This window comes from Maylandia zebra, linkage group LG8, assembly GCF_041146795.1.
Source record: "Maylandia zebra isolate NMK-2024a linkage group LG8, Mzebra_GT3a, whole genome shotgun sequence".
NCBI lineage: Eukaryota > Metazoa > Chordata > Actinopteri > Cichliformes > Cichlidae > Maylandia > Maylandia zebra.
Window position 1 is genome coordinate 26,813,203 of NC_135174.1, and position 18,283 is coordinate 26,831,485.

At 42.6% G+C, this 18,283-nt stretch overlaps 1 protein-coding gene across 1 annotated transcript; it reads left to right on the plus strand.

Moving 5' to 3' along the window:
* Nucleotides 1-53: 53 nt before the first annotated feature.
* adam8b (ADAM metallopeptidase domain 8b) lies at nt 54-16,180 on the plus strand. The gene is made up of 23 exons (XM_012923213.5): nt 54-202; nt 2,234-2,343; nt 2,845-2,918; nt 3,005-3,080; nt 3,382-3,458; nt 3,758-3,956; nt 4,736-4,801; nt 4,882-4,944; nt 5,025-5,194; nt 5,277-5,358; nt 5,435-5,577; nt 5,711-5,897; nt 6,184-6,273; nt 7,864-8,080; nt 9,158-9,260; nt 9,349-9,517; nt 9,609-9,689; nt 10,292-10,376; nt 12,096-12,216; nt 12,298-12,457; nt 12,533-12,580; nt 13,163-13,213; nt 13,686-16,180. The coding sequence occupies exons 1-23, from the start codon at nt 163-165 to the stop codon at nt 13,812-13,814; spliced, it is 2,541 nt and encodes an 846-aa protein (XP_012778667.3). The 5' UTR covers nt 54-162; the 3' UTR covers nt 13,815-16,180.
* The last annotated feature ends 2,103 nt before the right edge of the window (nt 16,181-18,283 follow it).

Consider the following 18,283-nt stretch of genomic DNA (forward strand, 5'->3'; position numbering starts at 1 on the left):
TTTATTACACCGGAAGTGTAGCCACAGTTGGCTTAACGTTGGGTATCCGGTAAGTCTGCGGGGCGGAGATAAGAACGAAGCTCGGGGGAGTCGCTGCCTGGAAGCGGCTGATTCACGACGGAGTAACGGGAGGTGATCGGCTGGGCCCGAGCAGAGCGCATCATGATGGGAGAGGACTTGTTCTTACTGTGGCTCACATGCGGTAAGACTTTTAACTCCAACAAAGTTTTACGAAGAGCAACAGGCTGCCGCTAAATCAGCAGAAAAGTGAATGAAGTCTGGCAGAGAAGCTTCGAACTATTAATAGGCGAGCAGAAGTTTATGTGGTTTAAAAAGGGTTTAAAGTCCCTGTAAAAGAAAACATATGGTTCAGTTTATAACAGTATTTCCCTCTTTATTTACGCAAATGTTGTTTTTCTTTAACCAATTTACTGTTTTATTTACAAGTTATGTTGCTTTACTAATAAATATTAACGCTCTTAAAAGATCTGATGTGCCTTTAAAATACAGTATTTGATTATACATCTAACTTCTCAGCAGTACAGAGGAGGAAACATGAAACAATTAGATCATCTGAGGTGATGGATAGGTAGACACGTGTGGTCTTAGATATGTTTGCCCTTTATTTAAGAAGAAATTTGAGATTTAAAATCTATTAGTAAGAAAGTCATGACCAAGAAAAACGATTTGATCAAGCTGAGGCAGGTTTAGTAAAACAACTGCATTAATAAAAACCCCTCGCTAATGTTTCCCTTTCTTTAAGTGTAAAAACAAGTATATTCTAAAAATGTTCAACAGGGGATATTATTTCTAGTTAAATTATTATTATTATTTTATATGAAATTTTATAAAAATCACATAATTATCCTGGCATAAGAAAAAATGCTTTTTAAAAAGAGCAAGTGAATTCAGTTTAAAATACCGGGAGGTCTTCAAAATAAAACACACAGAAGAACATGATAAAAATCAGCACAAAGCAAAAGAAAATCTAAATAATTCTTAAAATATGATCATTAAATAAAATAAGATTTTAAAATGATTAAGCCAAAAATATAAATACGTAGGACCTGGAAATTAAGTCAAATAATGGAAATAAAATAACTTCAGTTTTGCCTAATTTTTAGTTGAGAAAAGTTTTTTTGCCATCAGTCGCTGTGAGGTGAGGCAGGTAGATGATACTAAACGTAAATATTGTGCTTCTGAAATGCAAAGACGACAATAGAAGAGGATCTAAAATCGATCCTTGAGGGATGCCACATTTAATGCAACAGTTTCTGTCACAGCTGTGGCATTTTTTGTTTTTAGGATTCAAAGAGCTCGTCTAGATCTGGAAACTATTTTAGCTTTCTATACTTTTTCACTTGTTTGCAGTAAAGCTGGCATCACAACATCAGCTTTTAATGATCTCACTGCAGTTTACACTTTTAAAGACCAATCAGGTCTGGCCCCCAGTTACACATGTATGTGTAATTACATTAAAACAAAAAACAGTCAAATCAAAAATTTCTGATTTGGAAGAAGTGCAACTCATCCACTTAACACACTGTACTGCAATAGCTACACGCTCTTCTTCTTATTCAGCTATTTATCAATAAGTGACTTATATGTATATAAATCATGTATATATTGTATATATTGTCTGTCTATGTTACTGTTTATACTGGAGCACTGTAACCAAAATAATTTCCCCTAGGGATCAATAAAGGATTCTGATTCTGAAATAAATTTTACACCCAGTCCAAGTGTCACAATCTGAAGCCAAAGTCATAGTTTCACTAAACAGAAACCTGGATGTTTGATCTGTTTTCAGAATATTCACTGGAGAAAACTTAAAAAAAAAAGGGCACGTTAGGCAATATTTAAAGGGTCCGTTTCTGGGTCATTTCTAACTTTTGGACTGATGGCCTCATATTAAACATAAGCACTGTTGCAGATTTTACTAAAAGCTGCAAAGCAACTCCACGCCCGAACATTTCCGCCACCATGATTGTCTTCTCCTGTATGCTCTAGATTTTGTTATGGGGTGACTCCCACAGAGCTCAAATGAGTGAAACCTAGATGCATGCACTGATGCAGTCAGATGTGAGCAGATGTTGCAGACTCTGTATTCTTGAATGCTTCTTTTTACATCAGACAGTCTGTTTTTGGGCTGAATTTGCCTAAATTTGCTTGGCATCTGCACTACTCCTTCATGATCATATACAGACAGTGACTCAGTGTTTGTGGTGTGTAGTTTGTATCGTGCACAGCTCGGGGACGTTGTCTCACGTGGAGCGTTACGAGGTGGTCCGACCTCAGAGACTCCAGGAGAGACACAGGAGGAGCCTTCAGGACCACCCGCAGGTACTGACGCCTCAGCTGCACATCACCGGTGCTCTCTCTAAAATATTTCTCATGTGATTCATTATTAAAAATAGTGGAATCTGCATACGTTACTGAGTATCGTTGTGCTGGTTTTTCCATGTCAGATAGGAATATTCTTCCAATAGTTCTCTGACATCAAGCTGATCTTTATTGTGTTAATGCATATTGTAAGCATCCTTTAATTTTGTGTTTTTAAGTCATTTTGGATGAGATTAGCGACACCCGGGACTGAAAAACCAACCTCTGTGTTCTCAGCATTTCAACGTTTTCCTAATAACAGCTAATTTATCAGTGCAGTTTCACTAGCTGCTTTGCAGATTAAAAATGTGCAAACTATGTGTTATCATAAATCAGAAGCACATGTTTGGGTGCAGGACTTTTACCTGCACAGGTATTTTCCTTCCTTGCCTTTTTTCCCACAAGTGAAATATGTTCAGGAGGTTAAACGCCGCCCTGTGACTTGTGCACGTTTCTCTGCAGCTTTATCCTGATACAGTTTGGTACGAGTTGGCCATCGAAGGGAGAAATCACACAGTTCTTCTGGAAAAAAACAGGTGAGTTTCATTTCTGCTCAGCAAATGCAAATATTATATATATGTTATTATATATAAATACATGAAAATGAATTTCAATTTTATAGGAACCTTATTGGGAGAGACTACACTGAAACACATTATACTGAAGATGGCAAACGGGTGACAACATCACCGAAACAAGTGCGTTTTAACTTTATTTAAATGATTAAGTAAAATCTTGTTTGTTCAATCTCAAATGATATGTTTTTCACTTTTTGCAACATAAAAAATGTTTAAAAAATTTGACTTATTTATGTAAAATAGCCTCGAGTCCTGTTTTAAAGGAGAAGGAGCTGTTTCAAAAACTTTTTATTGCCCCAGAAATGATAAAAATCGAACATTTTAGACTTCTAATTGTGATTTTTATGGAAGCAAAAACAAAGAATCTCTGCGTGAGCGATGTCTGTACCAGCCGGCCTCACTGACCGATCCGTGTTTTTAGGATCATTGCTACTATCACGGTCACATCGAAGGCATGGATGACTCCTCGGTGAGCGTGGGGATTTGTTCTGGCATGAGGTAAGAGAGCAGCGATAGATATTTTTACAACATAGGACTTCCTGTTTTATCACTTACATCATCTGTAGAGAAAGTTTCTCAGGTTCTTGAGAAACGCCTTGCTTCATATTTAGCAACCTGGTTGTTTTTCTGCTCGTCGCATTGCTGCTCTGTGCCCGGGTACCGCCGTTTCACCCTTAATGCCCCTTAACGACCCATTACGTCTGTTTGAAAGCTTTTATGTTTTTATAAGGATCAAAGTCACATCTCTTCTGTTCTTGGCAGACGAATAAAGTTATTTCTTTAATGTCGATGTGCAGTGGCTTCCTGAGAGCCCGGCAGCAGGTTTACCTGATCGAGCCTCTGGGGCAGACGGACGATGGCGATCATGCCGTTTACAGACAGGAGCACCTGAAAATCAGCGGCAGGCCCAGCTGTGGCTATTCATCCAACACCACCCTACTCTACGACCAGGACCAGGGCCCTCAGGTCGCTGGACTCTTCAGGTCCAGATCATGGGTATGCTCTAGTGCCAGTGTAGTTTTCTTTCACCTTCATATAATACAAAAGTTTTTATAACACTGAAGGAACCACAGCTAGAAGATAGGCACGTTTTCCTCAGTGAATTTTAAGAAAGCAGATCAAACATCCATCCCATGAATGATACTAATGTTCAGATTGGCTGTAAAATCGAAACTTGACCCCGAGGAGGTCAGCTGGGACCTTTCCTTTACTTAGTTTGATTTTTGTGTGCGTGTTTGTGAATTCCAGCCACTGTTCTGTTACATACGATGAGTCAGGGTTCGTCTTGGGACAGAAATGATCGTTCAGACGTCTCCTGATATCGAGAACAGATGAACACACATGTTCATCCTGTGTGTTCATCCCATCTCGAGGATCTTCTCTCGCACAGAGCTTTGCAAACCTTACTTTAAAGTCTGCTCTGCGGATAAGGAAACACGGTCCGTCTCTGCACCGTCAGCTAGCAGCTCAGCTCTGCCTGAGCTCCACCGGGTAGCAGAAACACCATTAATAGTTAGATTTCTCCAAATAGAAGGGGTCACGCCGATGAAGTCAGTTAGAACCTCTGTGTAAATATATTTGGAATGCAGGACTTGAATTCATTCGCTCACATTTTTATTTGCAGAGGAGTGGTCCTCTTTTATTGTCCCCTTGTTCCATTTTAATGTGTGTAGATGTGTAGTAAAAGCACATAAGTGAGTAAATAATCAATAAATAATGAGGTTGATGTGTCATGTTGGCGTGTATTTCACAGTTTTTTTTGTGTTTCCTTTCAGAAATCGAATCCCACGCCGGGTCCTCAGAGGTTTGTCGAGCTGTATGTTGTGGTGGACAACGCTGAGGTAATAACGTCTCACTTTAAATAAAACTTCACCCTCATCGCTGAGTAAATCTGACACATTCGCCTCCTTTTCTCCTGCAGTATAAAAAATATGGAAGCAATACTGAATCCCGTATCCTCGGAGTCGTGAATCACATCGATAAGGTGAGTTTGCGTCCAGCTGTTTAAGATGTTTGACGTGTCTTAGCACATCTGTTCCTGACGGTCTCCTCCTCCGCCCGCAGCTGTATCGGCGTCTGAACATCCGCGTCCTGCTGGTGGGGTTGGAGATTTGGTCGAACAAAGACCTCATTGACGTCAGCCACAGTTCAGAAGCCACGCTGGACAAGTTCCTGGCGTGGCGTCAGGACGACCTCCTGCTGAGGGTGAAGCACGACAACGCCCAGTTTGTGACGTGAGGATTGACATTTGTGCAGATGTTTTAATTGCAGTGATGCCGCCGGCTTGACCTGACGGTGCGTTTTTGTCTTTAACAGCTGGAGAGATTTTGACGGAGAAACAGTCGGACTGGCAAATAAGTTCGCCATGTGCACCGGAAACTCAGGAGGCGTGAATCAGGTGGGAGTAATGGCGTCTGACTCTCGTTCATCAGGATGGACGATGGAGGTGATACTGATTCCTTTTTCTCCTTCAGGATCACCATGAAAACCCAATAGGCCTCGCCTCCACTATCGCCCATGAGATGGGACATAACTTTGGCCTTTCCCACGACGCTCCAGACTGCACGTGCGGTTCCACCTTCAGCGGGAAGGATTGTGTCATGGCAGAAAAGCTCAGGTAAAAATGCAGACCAGAGCAGATGTAGAATTTTTTGCATCTGCAAACATTTTCCCATTTGTAAACCGTTAAAATCAGAGCAGGGGTGCGCTGAACCTTAAGCTGAGCCCAGATCTCCTTGTTCCTCCCACAGGGCAGGAAATCAAATGTTCCCGGAGTTGTTCAGCAGCTGCAGTCTTTCTCAGCTCGCTGAATTCCTGGAGCGAGCTCAGCCCAGCTGCCTGCAAAAGCCCACCTCCTCCAGGATCATCGCCGTGGGCCCCCGCTGCGGCAACGGCATGATGGAGCCCGGAGAGGAGTGCGACTGTGGCACGGTGGAGGTAACCCCAGCTACGTTTAAATATGTCCTTTGCTGAAGGGAGATGCTATTTAGGTTCTTCCATTTTATCCCACTGCTGTGGTTTCCTGTCTGAGGTTAGGGCAGGTAGCGTGTGCAGAGCTGCAGCCTTAAAGAGTTCAAATTTAAAATAGCTTTCTAGTGTGCTCACACCTCATCAGAAGGGGGAGAATTCCTGGGTGAGGTCACTGCCTTCATCGCTGCAGCCATGTTTGAGGATCAAGTGTGTGCACAGAAACAAACGTTGTGTGTCTTTGTGTTTTTTGCAGGAATGCAACAATCCCTGCTGCGATGCCTCGACTTGTCGGTTGACTGCAGGATCCCAGTGTGCTCACGGACAGTGCTGTGAGAAGTGTCAGGTACTGAAGCTGCTCTGCTCCCTTCTAATGTGGCTTTATATTAATCTGTACCTACACAGTATAAGACGCCTCATTCCAAAGCACGTTGCATCTAAACAAAGGTGCAGAAAACAACCTAAATTTGAATGTAGATTCAGAGCGTCAGCGTGCTGCGAGGACATTAATACTAATCACAGGTCCAGCTGTGATTAATCGAGTTCTCGATGAAGTTTAAAACTCTCTGGAGACAAAAATACGTTCAGCATGTGTTTTAAATTATTCCCTGACACATTTTTGGAATCTGGCTCTGAAGCCGGTCTGTGATTTGATAACTAACAGAGCTCACATTCACAAAAACATCCGAGTCTCAAATTTAGCGACGTGTTGGCTGAAAACGTCAAACCCCAGACTCTCTTTTCTCCTCAGAGTAATTTCCAAATAAAGCTGTGGGAGATGCTTTTCACTCAGCAATTTCCCGGGCTTTCTCCAGAATTTTAAGAACATTATGTATACAGTTTATCCCAAATATCAATGCAACACACAGCTGTGTGTGTGTGTGTGTGCTGCTAATCTCTGCACACATCAGTTGGATTCTGAACGAAGCTGCTATGTTTTTCTCAACTCCTGCTCTGCCTAATGCAATGACACATTTTGTAAAGCACACCAGAATAAATAATGATAATTCGAGCCATATGTGCAGTTTCTCTGCCGTGTGTCACAGATAGTTGCCAACTTTAGTGAGGTAGTGAAAGTTGTCAATGATTTGAACTTCCAGAATCTGTAAAACATGCAGTGCATGGAGCAGCTCAGCCACAGAAACCCACGAAGCTCCCAGCACACCTCTTTTGTGCTGAGCTGGCTCCCACCGGGGACGTTTTATGGAAAAACAGTCATTAAGGTCACTGTGTCACAAAAACGATTGCACACACCAGCAGCTAGTTTCTCAGTAGGTGGTTCTGGATGTTGTAATGAGTAAGATTTTTCTCCTGGGAACATTAATCCTCTTATCTACATTGAGTAGATACTGAAATATCTTTTTTATATAACTGAGAAATATTGATGTGCTATATTTTAAAAAAAAAAGTCAGGCACTGTCAAAGTATGCCATGTTTTGCAAAAATATTTCAAAAGATATCTTCATGAAGGCCTTGGAGGACGATCAGAGGCTCGCCTTCTGGTAACTGCTGAGATATTTTACTGAAAATTTGCAGGAAAGTCAGCGCGTCACTAAAATAGATCAAGATTAATACTCAGGATTATGAATATTTCAGAATTTTTTGACAATCTGTCCAGTAAATGAAATGAATGCCGATTTTCTGTTGTAGCTGTTGGGATATAACAATCCCCATTCTCTGTGAAGTTCAGGACCTTTCCTAAAGACACACCCCGCCTCTGGCTAATAAATGTAAGGTTACTCTTACACCCGCTGTTCAGCACTAACAGGAAAGGGAGGATAACACCCTGCTGTTTCAGTTTTTTATAACTCACCACATCCTTCCTCAACTGACAGTTTCAAGGCCTGGAACAGTGCTACAAAAACCTACAAGCGAATTATTGTCCAGATCTGGTACATACAGAAGGTCAAAACACTAAAATATTATTTTTGTTCAGTTGAAGTCATCTGGGAGCGTGTGCAGGCAGTCAGCCGGGACCTGCGACCTGCCCGAGTTCTGCACCGGACTGTCGTCGGATTGTCCTGAAGACAGCTTCGAGATGAACGGCAAGCCCTGCTACAAAACGCTCCAGGGCAGCGGCACTGTCCAGGGATACTGCTATAACGGCCAGTGTCCCACCCAGGAGCATCACTGCTGGAGGCTTTTTGGACCAGGTACGCTCAGCATGCTGCTATCGAAGACATCAGCTGCTGGTTTGGGAAGTCCCAGTTTGAGGCTCTTTTGCTTTCTTGGCTGATATCTGCACGCTCAGTTAGAAAGGTGCACCTCAGGGTTTGTATATAAAAATGTGACTTTGGTTTTTGGCTGTGCATTTTGAAGCCTCGCTGACCATATCCAGACACGAGGATGGAGCACGAGGTTATCACCTGGTGGTTAGCAAGCTGCACGCTTAAACTGTACAGCTTGTGATTCCATTAAAAAAAGTCCTGAAAGGCTCCAACAGCACAGACACAGAGAACAGGTTGAGCTCAGTGGCTCGGGTTAGCGTAGGTGAGCTCTAACAGGCTGCCTGTGAACCAAAGCACCACACCGCTGACTCTGAGGCTTAACAGCATCCTAATGAATGAGTTATTTAAAAATAATCATCCAGCCTGCAGCTGTTACACCGAAACATGCAAAAATGCTCCAGTAAAGTTGGACATTTTAACAAGGGAAGTCTTTGGGAACTGACTGGCTTTTGGGGCCTCAAGTGGCCATGAGGGGAACTGCAGGCCTTAGCTTGTCCCCCGCCCCACCCTCCGGCGTTACTTCTTGGTTCGTTTAGGGATAAATCAGCACTGTTTTGAGTAGATGAGATAAGCCTCAAGGAGCTTTTAGCCATTGGTCTACAAACATTTAGATTTTACTGTCATGTGGTGGAAATAACTTTAAGATATCTGTCCAACTAAATATTTAATACATTTTGTTATGTAAGCGATTGCAAAGAAAGTCTCATAAGAGGTTTGTAAATACAGTCCATTGATAAAAGGCAAGACTAACACATTAGATCAGTACTTTTCTGGCCATTTTGATGAGTTCAGCAGCGTGCAGTTAAGGCGCCTCGTCACTTTAGTTATATTTAACTCTGACATCGATCCCACTCTGGCATCTCTGGACGCTTAGAATTTAAAAACGCTGCTGAACCCATGTGCTCGGAGGTGCATTAGTATAGCAAACGCAAGGATGTAGAGTCTCAGACCGACAATAGATGACAGATTAACATGAAGCTTTCCTTCTGTGCCTTCTTCCAGGGGCCCAGGTGGCACCAGATTTATGTTTCAACCTGAACCAGCGTGGCGAGGAAGGCGCTAACTGTGGGAAGAACAAATTCGGCTTCATTCGTTGTGCTCCACAGTACGTGTCACCATCTGTCATTCACCCTGAATTCAGAGTGATGAAGAAGCACCACAAAGCTCTGGATTAATGCTTTTGTTTTGTGTAGGGATGTTAAGTGCGGATCGATGTTTTGTGAGGAAGGAGGCGAGTCTATCACAGGGAAACGGGCAAGCTACAACACAATGTACGGCAAAGAGTGCAAACTCGCCGTGGACGACGATAAGAGGAGAAACCTGGACATGGTGCCGAGTGGCACGAAATGTGCGCCGGATAAGGTAAAACTGTCACAGGGAGACACATTGCAGGACGATTAATTTTCTTTGAATATTTTGGCCGTTTTACTCAGAATCAAACGTTTGTGCTCAGGTTTGCCTCAATAACAGATGTGTGGATGTGTCAGCCTACGGGAAGAGGGAGGACTGTGCAAAGAAGTGCAACAACAACGGAGTAAGTTCAAAATCAGAGAACTAACCGTAATTTTCACACCATTAAACATGAACCTTCACCTCATCCCCTCACCTGAAACAACATCTGGTGTTAAACTGAACCCGAGCTCCATGTTTGCCCTGAGTTTAGTCTGTCAGGCGACATACAGGCAGCCATAAACTTAAATGTTTTAATGAGGGATGTAGAAGAAACAGCAGAGAGCAGACGGGGCAGGAACAATAGCAGCTTCAGAGCCAAAAATTATTAAAAAAGAGATGAAAAAGCAGCGAGAGAGAAAGAAAGAGCTGGTATTACCAAATAAGTCAAACTAAAAGTGGTGCTAGGTATGAGAAAAGAGATGAGGAATGCACTGTTTATGTTGTTTTAGCCATCACAGCAGACTAAAACTGGACAAATGCAGCTAGTCTCAAGGAATGTAACAGCCTCCTAACGACGGGGGAAGAAACTATAAATGACTTTAAACACTGACTGAATAAAATGAAGAAACGATCAGATAAAAAACTGCAAACGCCTTTCAAACACGATCCAAACCAGTCGCGTTGAACATGAGCTCCACTTCCACGACTCGTGTTTTTAATCATTTAACTGCTTTTTATCCGCAGGTGTGTAATCACAGGAACGAGTGCCACTGTAATCCCGGCTGGGCTCCTCCCAAATGCAACGTCCAGTACGCGGATTTACCTCAAGGTACAGACGCTGCGGTGCATTTAACGTTCACGATAAACTATGAAGCACGACGTTTAGAGACGTTCAGCTGCTGTTGTAATCTACAGGCTCAATGAGACTTTCAGATGAAAACAGGTCACAGCTGCTTGTTGAATCATTTTTCCAGTGAATAAGAAACATGAGTGATTCATTATGAGAGCCTCCCAGCACTGACCCCGTTTGCTCTAATTTAGTTTCAACACTCTTTTGTAGAAGACTTGGTTGTCTCTGCTTCATGTGCAGAATGTATTTACATTCTGCACATGAAGCTTGAACTTGAGTTGCGCCTCATGATTGTGCAACTTTCTGTCCACATAGTACCAAAGAAAAGGGGAAGAAGAGACTCTAAAACACACTTTCCTCTGAACAAAACAAAAAATTTAGTGAAACTAAAGCTAATTAAGAAAATAAGAGGATGACATAACTTCCTCTGAACACTGCTCTTGTTGTTTGTGTGGAAAATTCCTTTTACATAACATTTTCATGTTGCTCTTAGAAAATAACATTTTCAGATTTGATAGTCTAATCGTTCTGCAAAATCAGAAGCTGGTAAGTTGTTAAAACGGGAAAAAGATGCTTCGTATTGAGTTTTTAGCCACAGTTCAAGAGCTTCCTCACGATTTAGTTGTAAAATTTAAACTAAAATCTTCATTTTTATTTGTTACTTAAAAGCCGTGATCAGAAAATTTTGCTCCTGAGGCCAAAGAAAAAGCAAAAACCGCGACTGGTTTAAATTTAGCTTTTAGATAATCTTCAATCGCTTCTTCCAGCGTGGCTGCCGTTTGTAAAACGCTCCGTGGAAATCCTGCTCCGACCACTTTCAGGAGCTCTTTTGTGATTTCACCCTGGGCCACAAACTGTTCGTGTCGAGGATCATTGTTACTCAGAGCTGGGAGCAAACAGCTGTTTTCAGAGAGCAAGAACTGTGACCCAAGTGTGGTCGCTGTGGTCGTTCAACATGAAGTTCTGCAGTAATGAAATGAGGGGATTAGGATTCCTGCATCCTCATTCAACCATTAAACCAACCGACATGAAACCCAGACTAAATATTTACTTACTGAACGAGCCAAAGAAAAGCTCGAGTTCAAGTGGAGAGATCAGGACTTAGACGGGGCAAAGACACACAACATAGTGCAGTGGTTTGGTGCAGTCACCTAACTAGCGAAAGATCCATGGTTTGACCCCGGGAGCAGAAACGGATGCCTTTGGGAATCTATCTGGAACAGCATCTGGTGTAAAACCACACCAGATACCCACTGGTGAGGAAGGGAGCAGCCCAAAGTAGCTGGAGAAGTTGGTCCAGAGTGCACAAGGAGCCGACCTTGAAGGGAAGATCGGACAAATATAAATCGGGTCTGGTTTTTGCTTTTAACGAGAGCTCTAGCAGAACTTTAAGACCCTTTGTTAGAGCTTAAATTAAACTGAACAAAATGAAAACGTGACCCAGTTTTATTGCTCAGAAGATGACCAGATTTCATCATCTGACTCAATGACTCCAGGAGCTCTGTGGCTAACGGAGAGAGTCAATATGAGCCAAAGTCTCTGAGGGACGTTTCCAGCACCTTGTTGAATCTATGCCATGAAGGACTAACGCAGTTCTGAAGGCAATGCTGTTCAGAATTTAATTGCACTTAGACATAAAGAGTGCAAAAAAGGACGCATCAGTACTTAAGTGCAGTTTTACGTTTCCTCTGCCTGCAGATCAGGTTGGGCTGATAGCCGGTGTGTGCGCAGCAGTCTCCATCCTGCTGGTCGTCACTCTGCTGATTGCTGGGCTGATGTGCTGTAAGAAGGACGACATGGAGCGCTACATCGCTACAAGGTAGTTTTCCCCCTCTGCGGTCTGGACTCTTCATCTTTTCCTTCTTCTTCCCGGCTAAATAAATAAATGTTGTCTTCACAGGAAAGTGCATTCAGCTGAAGGGAAGCTGAACCCGTCGTTCCAAGAAGGAAGTGGTAAAGAAAGACCTCAGATCAGTCAGCCCACCTTCATGGAGACCACAGCAAAACAGGCCTGCACCCCTCTGATGGGTCGAGTGACCCCCTGCAGACCCGCCCCACAGGTACGCCGAGCAGCCAGGTGTACGCAGGTCTCAGTTTTACTGTGAAATGCTGACAAACCGCTTTTTGTTTTCCAGCCACCGCTGAAAGCGTCTTCATCGTCAGTCACGTCGGAAACTGAGCCGGTAAGACTTTTGTTTTTAAAGACATAATGCAAAATGAAGATCGCAGCAACTTGAGCGTCTATTAAAGCTTAAAAATGAAACTATGTTAAATAACATGCATAAAGGAGACCTGCCATCTTTTTTCCTTACTTTCTGCCCTGTGTAATATTATAATGAGATCACCGTGGTTACAAGCTAAAAGCTCAGGCTTCATTTTTTTTGTGTGACTCATTACCTCACTCAATCTTATCTTTATGAGGGGCAGCCAATCAGAAGAAACTGTCAGCTGTTTCTTTGCTGGTATCGTGTAGACTGAGCCCAGCTTTAAACTCAGCTTTTTTGGACGTAGTTTAGTCTACAGTGTTGAGCTGTTTAATGAAAACAGCTTAGGATTGTTGATTTTTGCAGACTTTACTGGAACAGCCAGTCACAGAGGACTGATAAACATCAGTGTAGCTCTGTGGCTTTATGAAATAATGTCATTGTTGATTTTTGGTTTCCATGTGATCAAACTTGGACTTTAATGTTCATTAGGAGCCTGTAAAGTGTCAGCATCTGCTCTAAATCCCAGTTAAATAACAGTCTTCTTCCTTTTCACCACAGATGAAACCTCTACCTCCATCTAAACCTTTACCAACTCTGAATAAAACACAGGTGAGCGCCAAGGCAGAGAATTTTAAACACTTTTCCCCAGGACGTCATATAAAGGTCACTCGTTTTATTTATTTTCATTGATTCATTCATATTTAGATGTTCTTTCTGGGGATCAATAGGGATCAACTGGTCTGCCCAAACATTTTCCAGCTCTACGTTTTTTATTTTTGGACTTACTCGAGTAGCTTTGCATGATTCACAACTCAAAATAATCCTTATGCATGTCACACTGGGCCTTCGTGAAGCTAGAGCTCATCAGCTGTCTCAAACAAACCGATTGGGTGCCTCTTTAAAAACAGAGTTGGAATACGTGACAATATAAGGGATCTCCATGACATCATGCAGAGCCATCATTATTTGAAACTTTAGTTTAACATGAGCATCCACCCCGATGACAGGAAGCAGTGTTGAGGTGCAGAAGTTGCTAATTTGCTTTCATAAATTCACCTAAGAATCATTTTTTGTTTTTCAGAACAAAGCAGTGAAACCAACCCCTCCTCCCGTACCTCCGGTCAAGCCCAGCCCTTCGCCGGCAACCAGAATAAAGCCTTTCGCGCCTCCTCCGCCCCCAGCGAAGCCTCGTGTTCACAGACTCGCATGAAATCCTCATCAAGAGTATCGACTTGTACCAAAGCAGAGACATCCAGGGTGTAGTTTTACTTTTTAAAAGCGAGTGACTCGCCGACGCTCGGCTCTGTGGAAAAGTTTACGCTTCAAAGCCGGTAAAGATGTTGTGCAGACCGAAGCTCCACCAGCTGAGAGTATCTTTAATGACACGAGACCAACAGCTGCACAGCTGCTGTGGAAAAGTCTGATTTTTTTTTTTTCTTGGCTGTTTTCTGGTGGTGGGGTTCGTTCTAAATTAACTGCTGCTGCAGTTTTCCTCCTGTGTAACGCGTGTAAAGCACTTTTATAAGATATTGTTTTACAGTATTTATTTAATGAGTGTTTAAGGGACTGCATGAAAATGATTAGGCAGTTATCTTTTTCGTGAATGGTAATGTGTTCAGTTTGTAGCTTGTTTGGGACACTCACACACTCTGTGCCTCTACAAGCAGCTCTAATCAGTATTTTTTATAAGATAATGTGAAAAAGTGTCCATGTCAAAGGGTCACTTGTCCTGATACCTGCACAGAACTGAGCTTGCAGCTCCACTGTGATATAAAGAGATCTGAATGTTGCTGGGACTCATTTAGGACGTAATTAAACAGGAGCAAAGCAAAACTAAGCAACTAGTCTGAACATAATAAGAAAGAAAATCCTAATTATATGTCAAAGGTCTCTAAATCATGGGCCACCCTGCATTGTTAAAATTGCACAGGCATAATGTCAGAGCACTTTTAACATTTTTTACAGCATTGGGGAAACTCAAGCTTCAGAGGTGAACATTTATAAGACAGTTTGCCACTTTTTCCAGTCTTTGTGCACAAATTTGCTTGTAGACTTTCTTTTTTGTAAAGTAAAAAATTTATTCTCTTAAATTTGGTACGTTTTCTTGTAAATTTGACTTTTTTTCAACAAATTTTAGTGGCCCTAATACGCCCTGTTAGGTTCATGTCCGTGTGGCCATGCAGAATCAAAGACGGCTGCTGTGTAACACAGTAAATCAGACCGTTGACTGATGGTGTATACTAATACAATACCTGATCACCAACAAATAGAAGTGATCAACTTTCCTATTACTTACCTGATGGAGATTTGTGTGAGACGGCAAACGCCTGTTGCTTACTCAGCAGTAAAAACACAACAAACAAAAGAATCTGTAACTTCATAATGAATGTGAAAAAAGCTGCAGCTCCAGTAAAAGAACAATGGGCAGGAGCTCGGGCAGCTCTCAGCCTAACTAGCCTGAGTGTATTCAGCAGTGAAAACTCATCTCAAGCAGACTGCATGTGAGAAAAGAGCTGGAGGCATTTTAGGAGACAGTCAGGAAATGTATGGGAGAATTCTTCAGTTGTGTAATTTCTATGTCCTGGTGAGCAAAATGATAGGTTTAGGGAGGAACTCTGAGTCCAGCAGCCTGAAAGAAAAACAAAATAACCTCCAAAATATCAGAAAGAGGTAGAAGAATCTAACTGCGAGTGACAACAGCCAGTCTGTAAACCTGTTACTAATCCCAACATGTTTCTAAGTGGTGTGAAACGTTGATTCGGGTGGTTTTGTAATGCCGTTATTCAAAATTTTAACGATGTGCTACCCTTTATTTTATTTAAATGCTGGACTCAAAACTTTTTGAACCAACCACGAGACAGCGTTCGTCTGCATCCTTAATTGTTCTTATTTAAATTCTTCTTTGGAGACCAGCTTGTAAAAATAGCCAAATGAACAGCTGAGACCAAAAACAGAGCGACTGGTGAGGTTTCACTAATAGCTGCACGCAAACGCAGCCTCAAATGTTTTTTACCTGTTGGTTTGTGATTGTTGTGCCTTTTTTTTCTTTTAAATTAAACAAAGTTCCAGTTGATACTGAGAGATCAATGGGAAACTGTATTTTTTTCCTTCTTTTTTGGATTTTTGACTTTCATGCAGTCCCTACAGTGCCTTCGCAGCCATTTTGTGCCTTCTACAAAGTGTTTTTTTTACATTACTTTGCACTGTACTTGAAGGTACGTCCGTTACGTGGCCTCTGTGTGTTACTGTGGTTCAGCTTTAAACCTTTTTAAGCTCCATTGTTCGTTCAGTCCCACAGAGGTGGGGAATGGGTGGATGTAATGGAGCCTTGAGGAGAAATTACTGTTTTGTTTGTTTTCTCTTAAACTGCACTGATATTTTTCTAGGAAGAGTTGTGAAGGTTTCATATGTTGAACTGCAAAGTAGTCATTAATCCAAAACTACAGCGTATGATTTCACATGATAACGGTCCTCTTTAATTGTAATCAGTTGCGTATGATCAGATGTAAAAACTTGAATTCCCATGAAGCGCTTTCTGTTGCAATGAATAAAGTGCACTTTATTTCGACAGTGTGATCATGTTGCATCAGCTGACTGTGTAATTCATTGGTGTGGTCCAAAACATGAGAGGGAAATTACATCCGTTACATTGGATTTGTTTTCCTTGTGTAACATTTAATTAACTGACCGAGCAGCCTTCTATTGTTCTTCCCCAGCAAACAGTGTCTTTACTGGTCTCTAATGAGCGGCTAAAGGAAGCAGGTCTGAGAGGCAGCTGCGAGGACTCAGACTTTATCGTCTGAGTTTCCTGTTTGGCATCCAGACATTTTTTTTTTTTTAATGTCTTCTGTTAACTGAAATGCTGCTCACTTTTCTTTGGAGAAACAAGAACTTTCACTGTGAATCAATAAAAGGCTCAAGTGACGTCTTACTGCAGCACAGAAAACACAAACATCCATGCTGGACCCCCTCTTCCCTTCTGAACTTCCCTAATTCTTGGAAGCCTTCCTCGGGTTCCATCACCTCCCAGAGGTGCTCTGCTGGACTGAGATCAGGCGACTGGAGGCCATTCAAGTACAGCGAACGATCTGAGGTTCAGGATGCTGCAGTAGCAATCGGAAGACAGGTACACTGCGGTCAGTAAGCTGAGGGGTTTAAATGATGCTCACCATTAAACCAGCAGCATCCTAAATTGTTCATACAATGTATATTATGCTGTTGTCTCATTAGAGTGAGCCTGTGGGAACTGTAGCCTCAGTTTCCTGCTCTTAGCTGACAGGAGTGATGCTCGTGGGGCCTCCTGCTGCTGTAGCCCATCAGCTTCAAGGTCTGATGTGTGCATTCAGAGATGCTCTTCTGCATACATTGACTGTAATGAGTCGTTATTTGAGTTTCTGCCTCCTTCCTATCAGCTCGAAGAAGCCAGGCCATTCTCCACCGGCTTCTGACATCAGCGAGGCTTTTTCTCCCCATAGACCTCCCACACGCTGGACAATTTCCACTTTCAGACCAATTTCTGTAAACTCGGGGATGGTTGTGTGGGAAAATTGCAGCAGATCAGCAGTTTCTGAAATATTTAGGCCACAACGTTTGGCAGCAAGCACTCTTCCCCATTCAGATCCTCAGTTTGAACTTCAGCAAGTTGTCTTGACCGTGTCTACATGCGATATGCGTGCGATTGGCTGATTGCAGGTTTACACGTACAAGCAGAGCAGGACTCAAAAACAAAAACGGAGGGGTAAGTGAGCAGTTCACCCTCTGGATTTTTGTTATGAAAGGGGAAGATATCCATAGAAGCAAACCTAAACGTGCTTATTTCTGCTTTAAACCATTTTAACATGGGAGTCGGCCTCAAGTGGTCATGAAAGGAGCTGGAAGGCGTTTATTCTGTTGAGATCAAACACTGATGTTCTGTGATACCGGCTCTGGCAAAGGTGTTTGATGGAGTTGAGGTCAGGACTCTGACCTCAGGACCTCCACACCAAACCGGCAACCCTCTCGCTTTTGTCCAAACTATCATAGTAGCTGAAGCAGCAAACTGCAGGACGAAGACAAGAGAAGCATAAATATGACTCTCTGCTAGACAAACTCCCACAAATATTTAATGTCAGATGTGTAAATCTCACTGTAAAAAGGGGGGGAAATGTGACTTTAAGCTCTGCTGTAAATCAGATATGGGAGTCGAGCCTGGAGGAATGTGGGACTGAGTAGAGGGGGCGGGTGCTGGTGGTGGTTTCTCTCCGAGAGCTCGTCTGATTCACTCTGATTCACGGCTAATAAAACAACAGTTAACAATGAGCGTGGCTTGTTTGGCAGCAGAACGTTTCGCCTGTGCTTGCTGCCCACTTAACGAGCGCATTCTGCACGAGTTGATACGCGATGACGAAGCCTTCTCTTCAAAGAGATCCGGGCGTCGACTCAACCCTGCAGCCAGCTGTGTGTTTACTCTGCTTTGAGCTCATTTTGCAGGACAAAACCACAACACTTTCTAGGGTAACATACTTCAGAGTGACCTCCGTGTGGTCTCCCAAACCACGTTTACGTTTCCTGCCTATAACTATTTTAAACTCGGGGTAAAATAACAGAATATTACTAATAACAGCGTATTAGTCCTAAACGTTTCAGTGTGCAGAGATAAGATTGTAATCTAAGCCTATCCGGAGGCCGACAGCTGTGACC

Coding starts and splice junctions, on each gene's coding strand:
- adam8b (XM_012923213.5), top strand. CDS start 163: ATGATGGGAGAGGACTTGTTCTTACTGTGGCTCACATGCG. Junction 3,459..3,757: donor GGGATTTGTTCTGGCATGAG/GTAAGAGAGCAG, acceptor GTCGATGTGCAG/TGGCTTCCTGAGAGCCCGGC. Junction 12,581..13,162: donor TCACGTCGGAAACTGAGCCG/GTAAGACTTTTG, acceptor TTTTCACCACAG/ATGAAACCTCTACCTCCATC.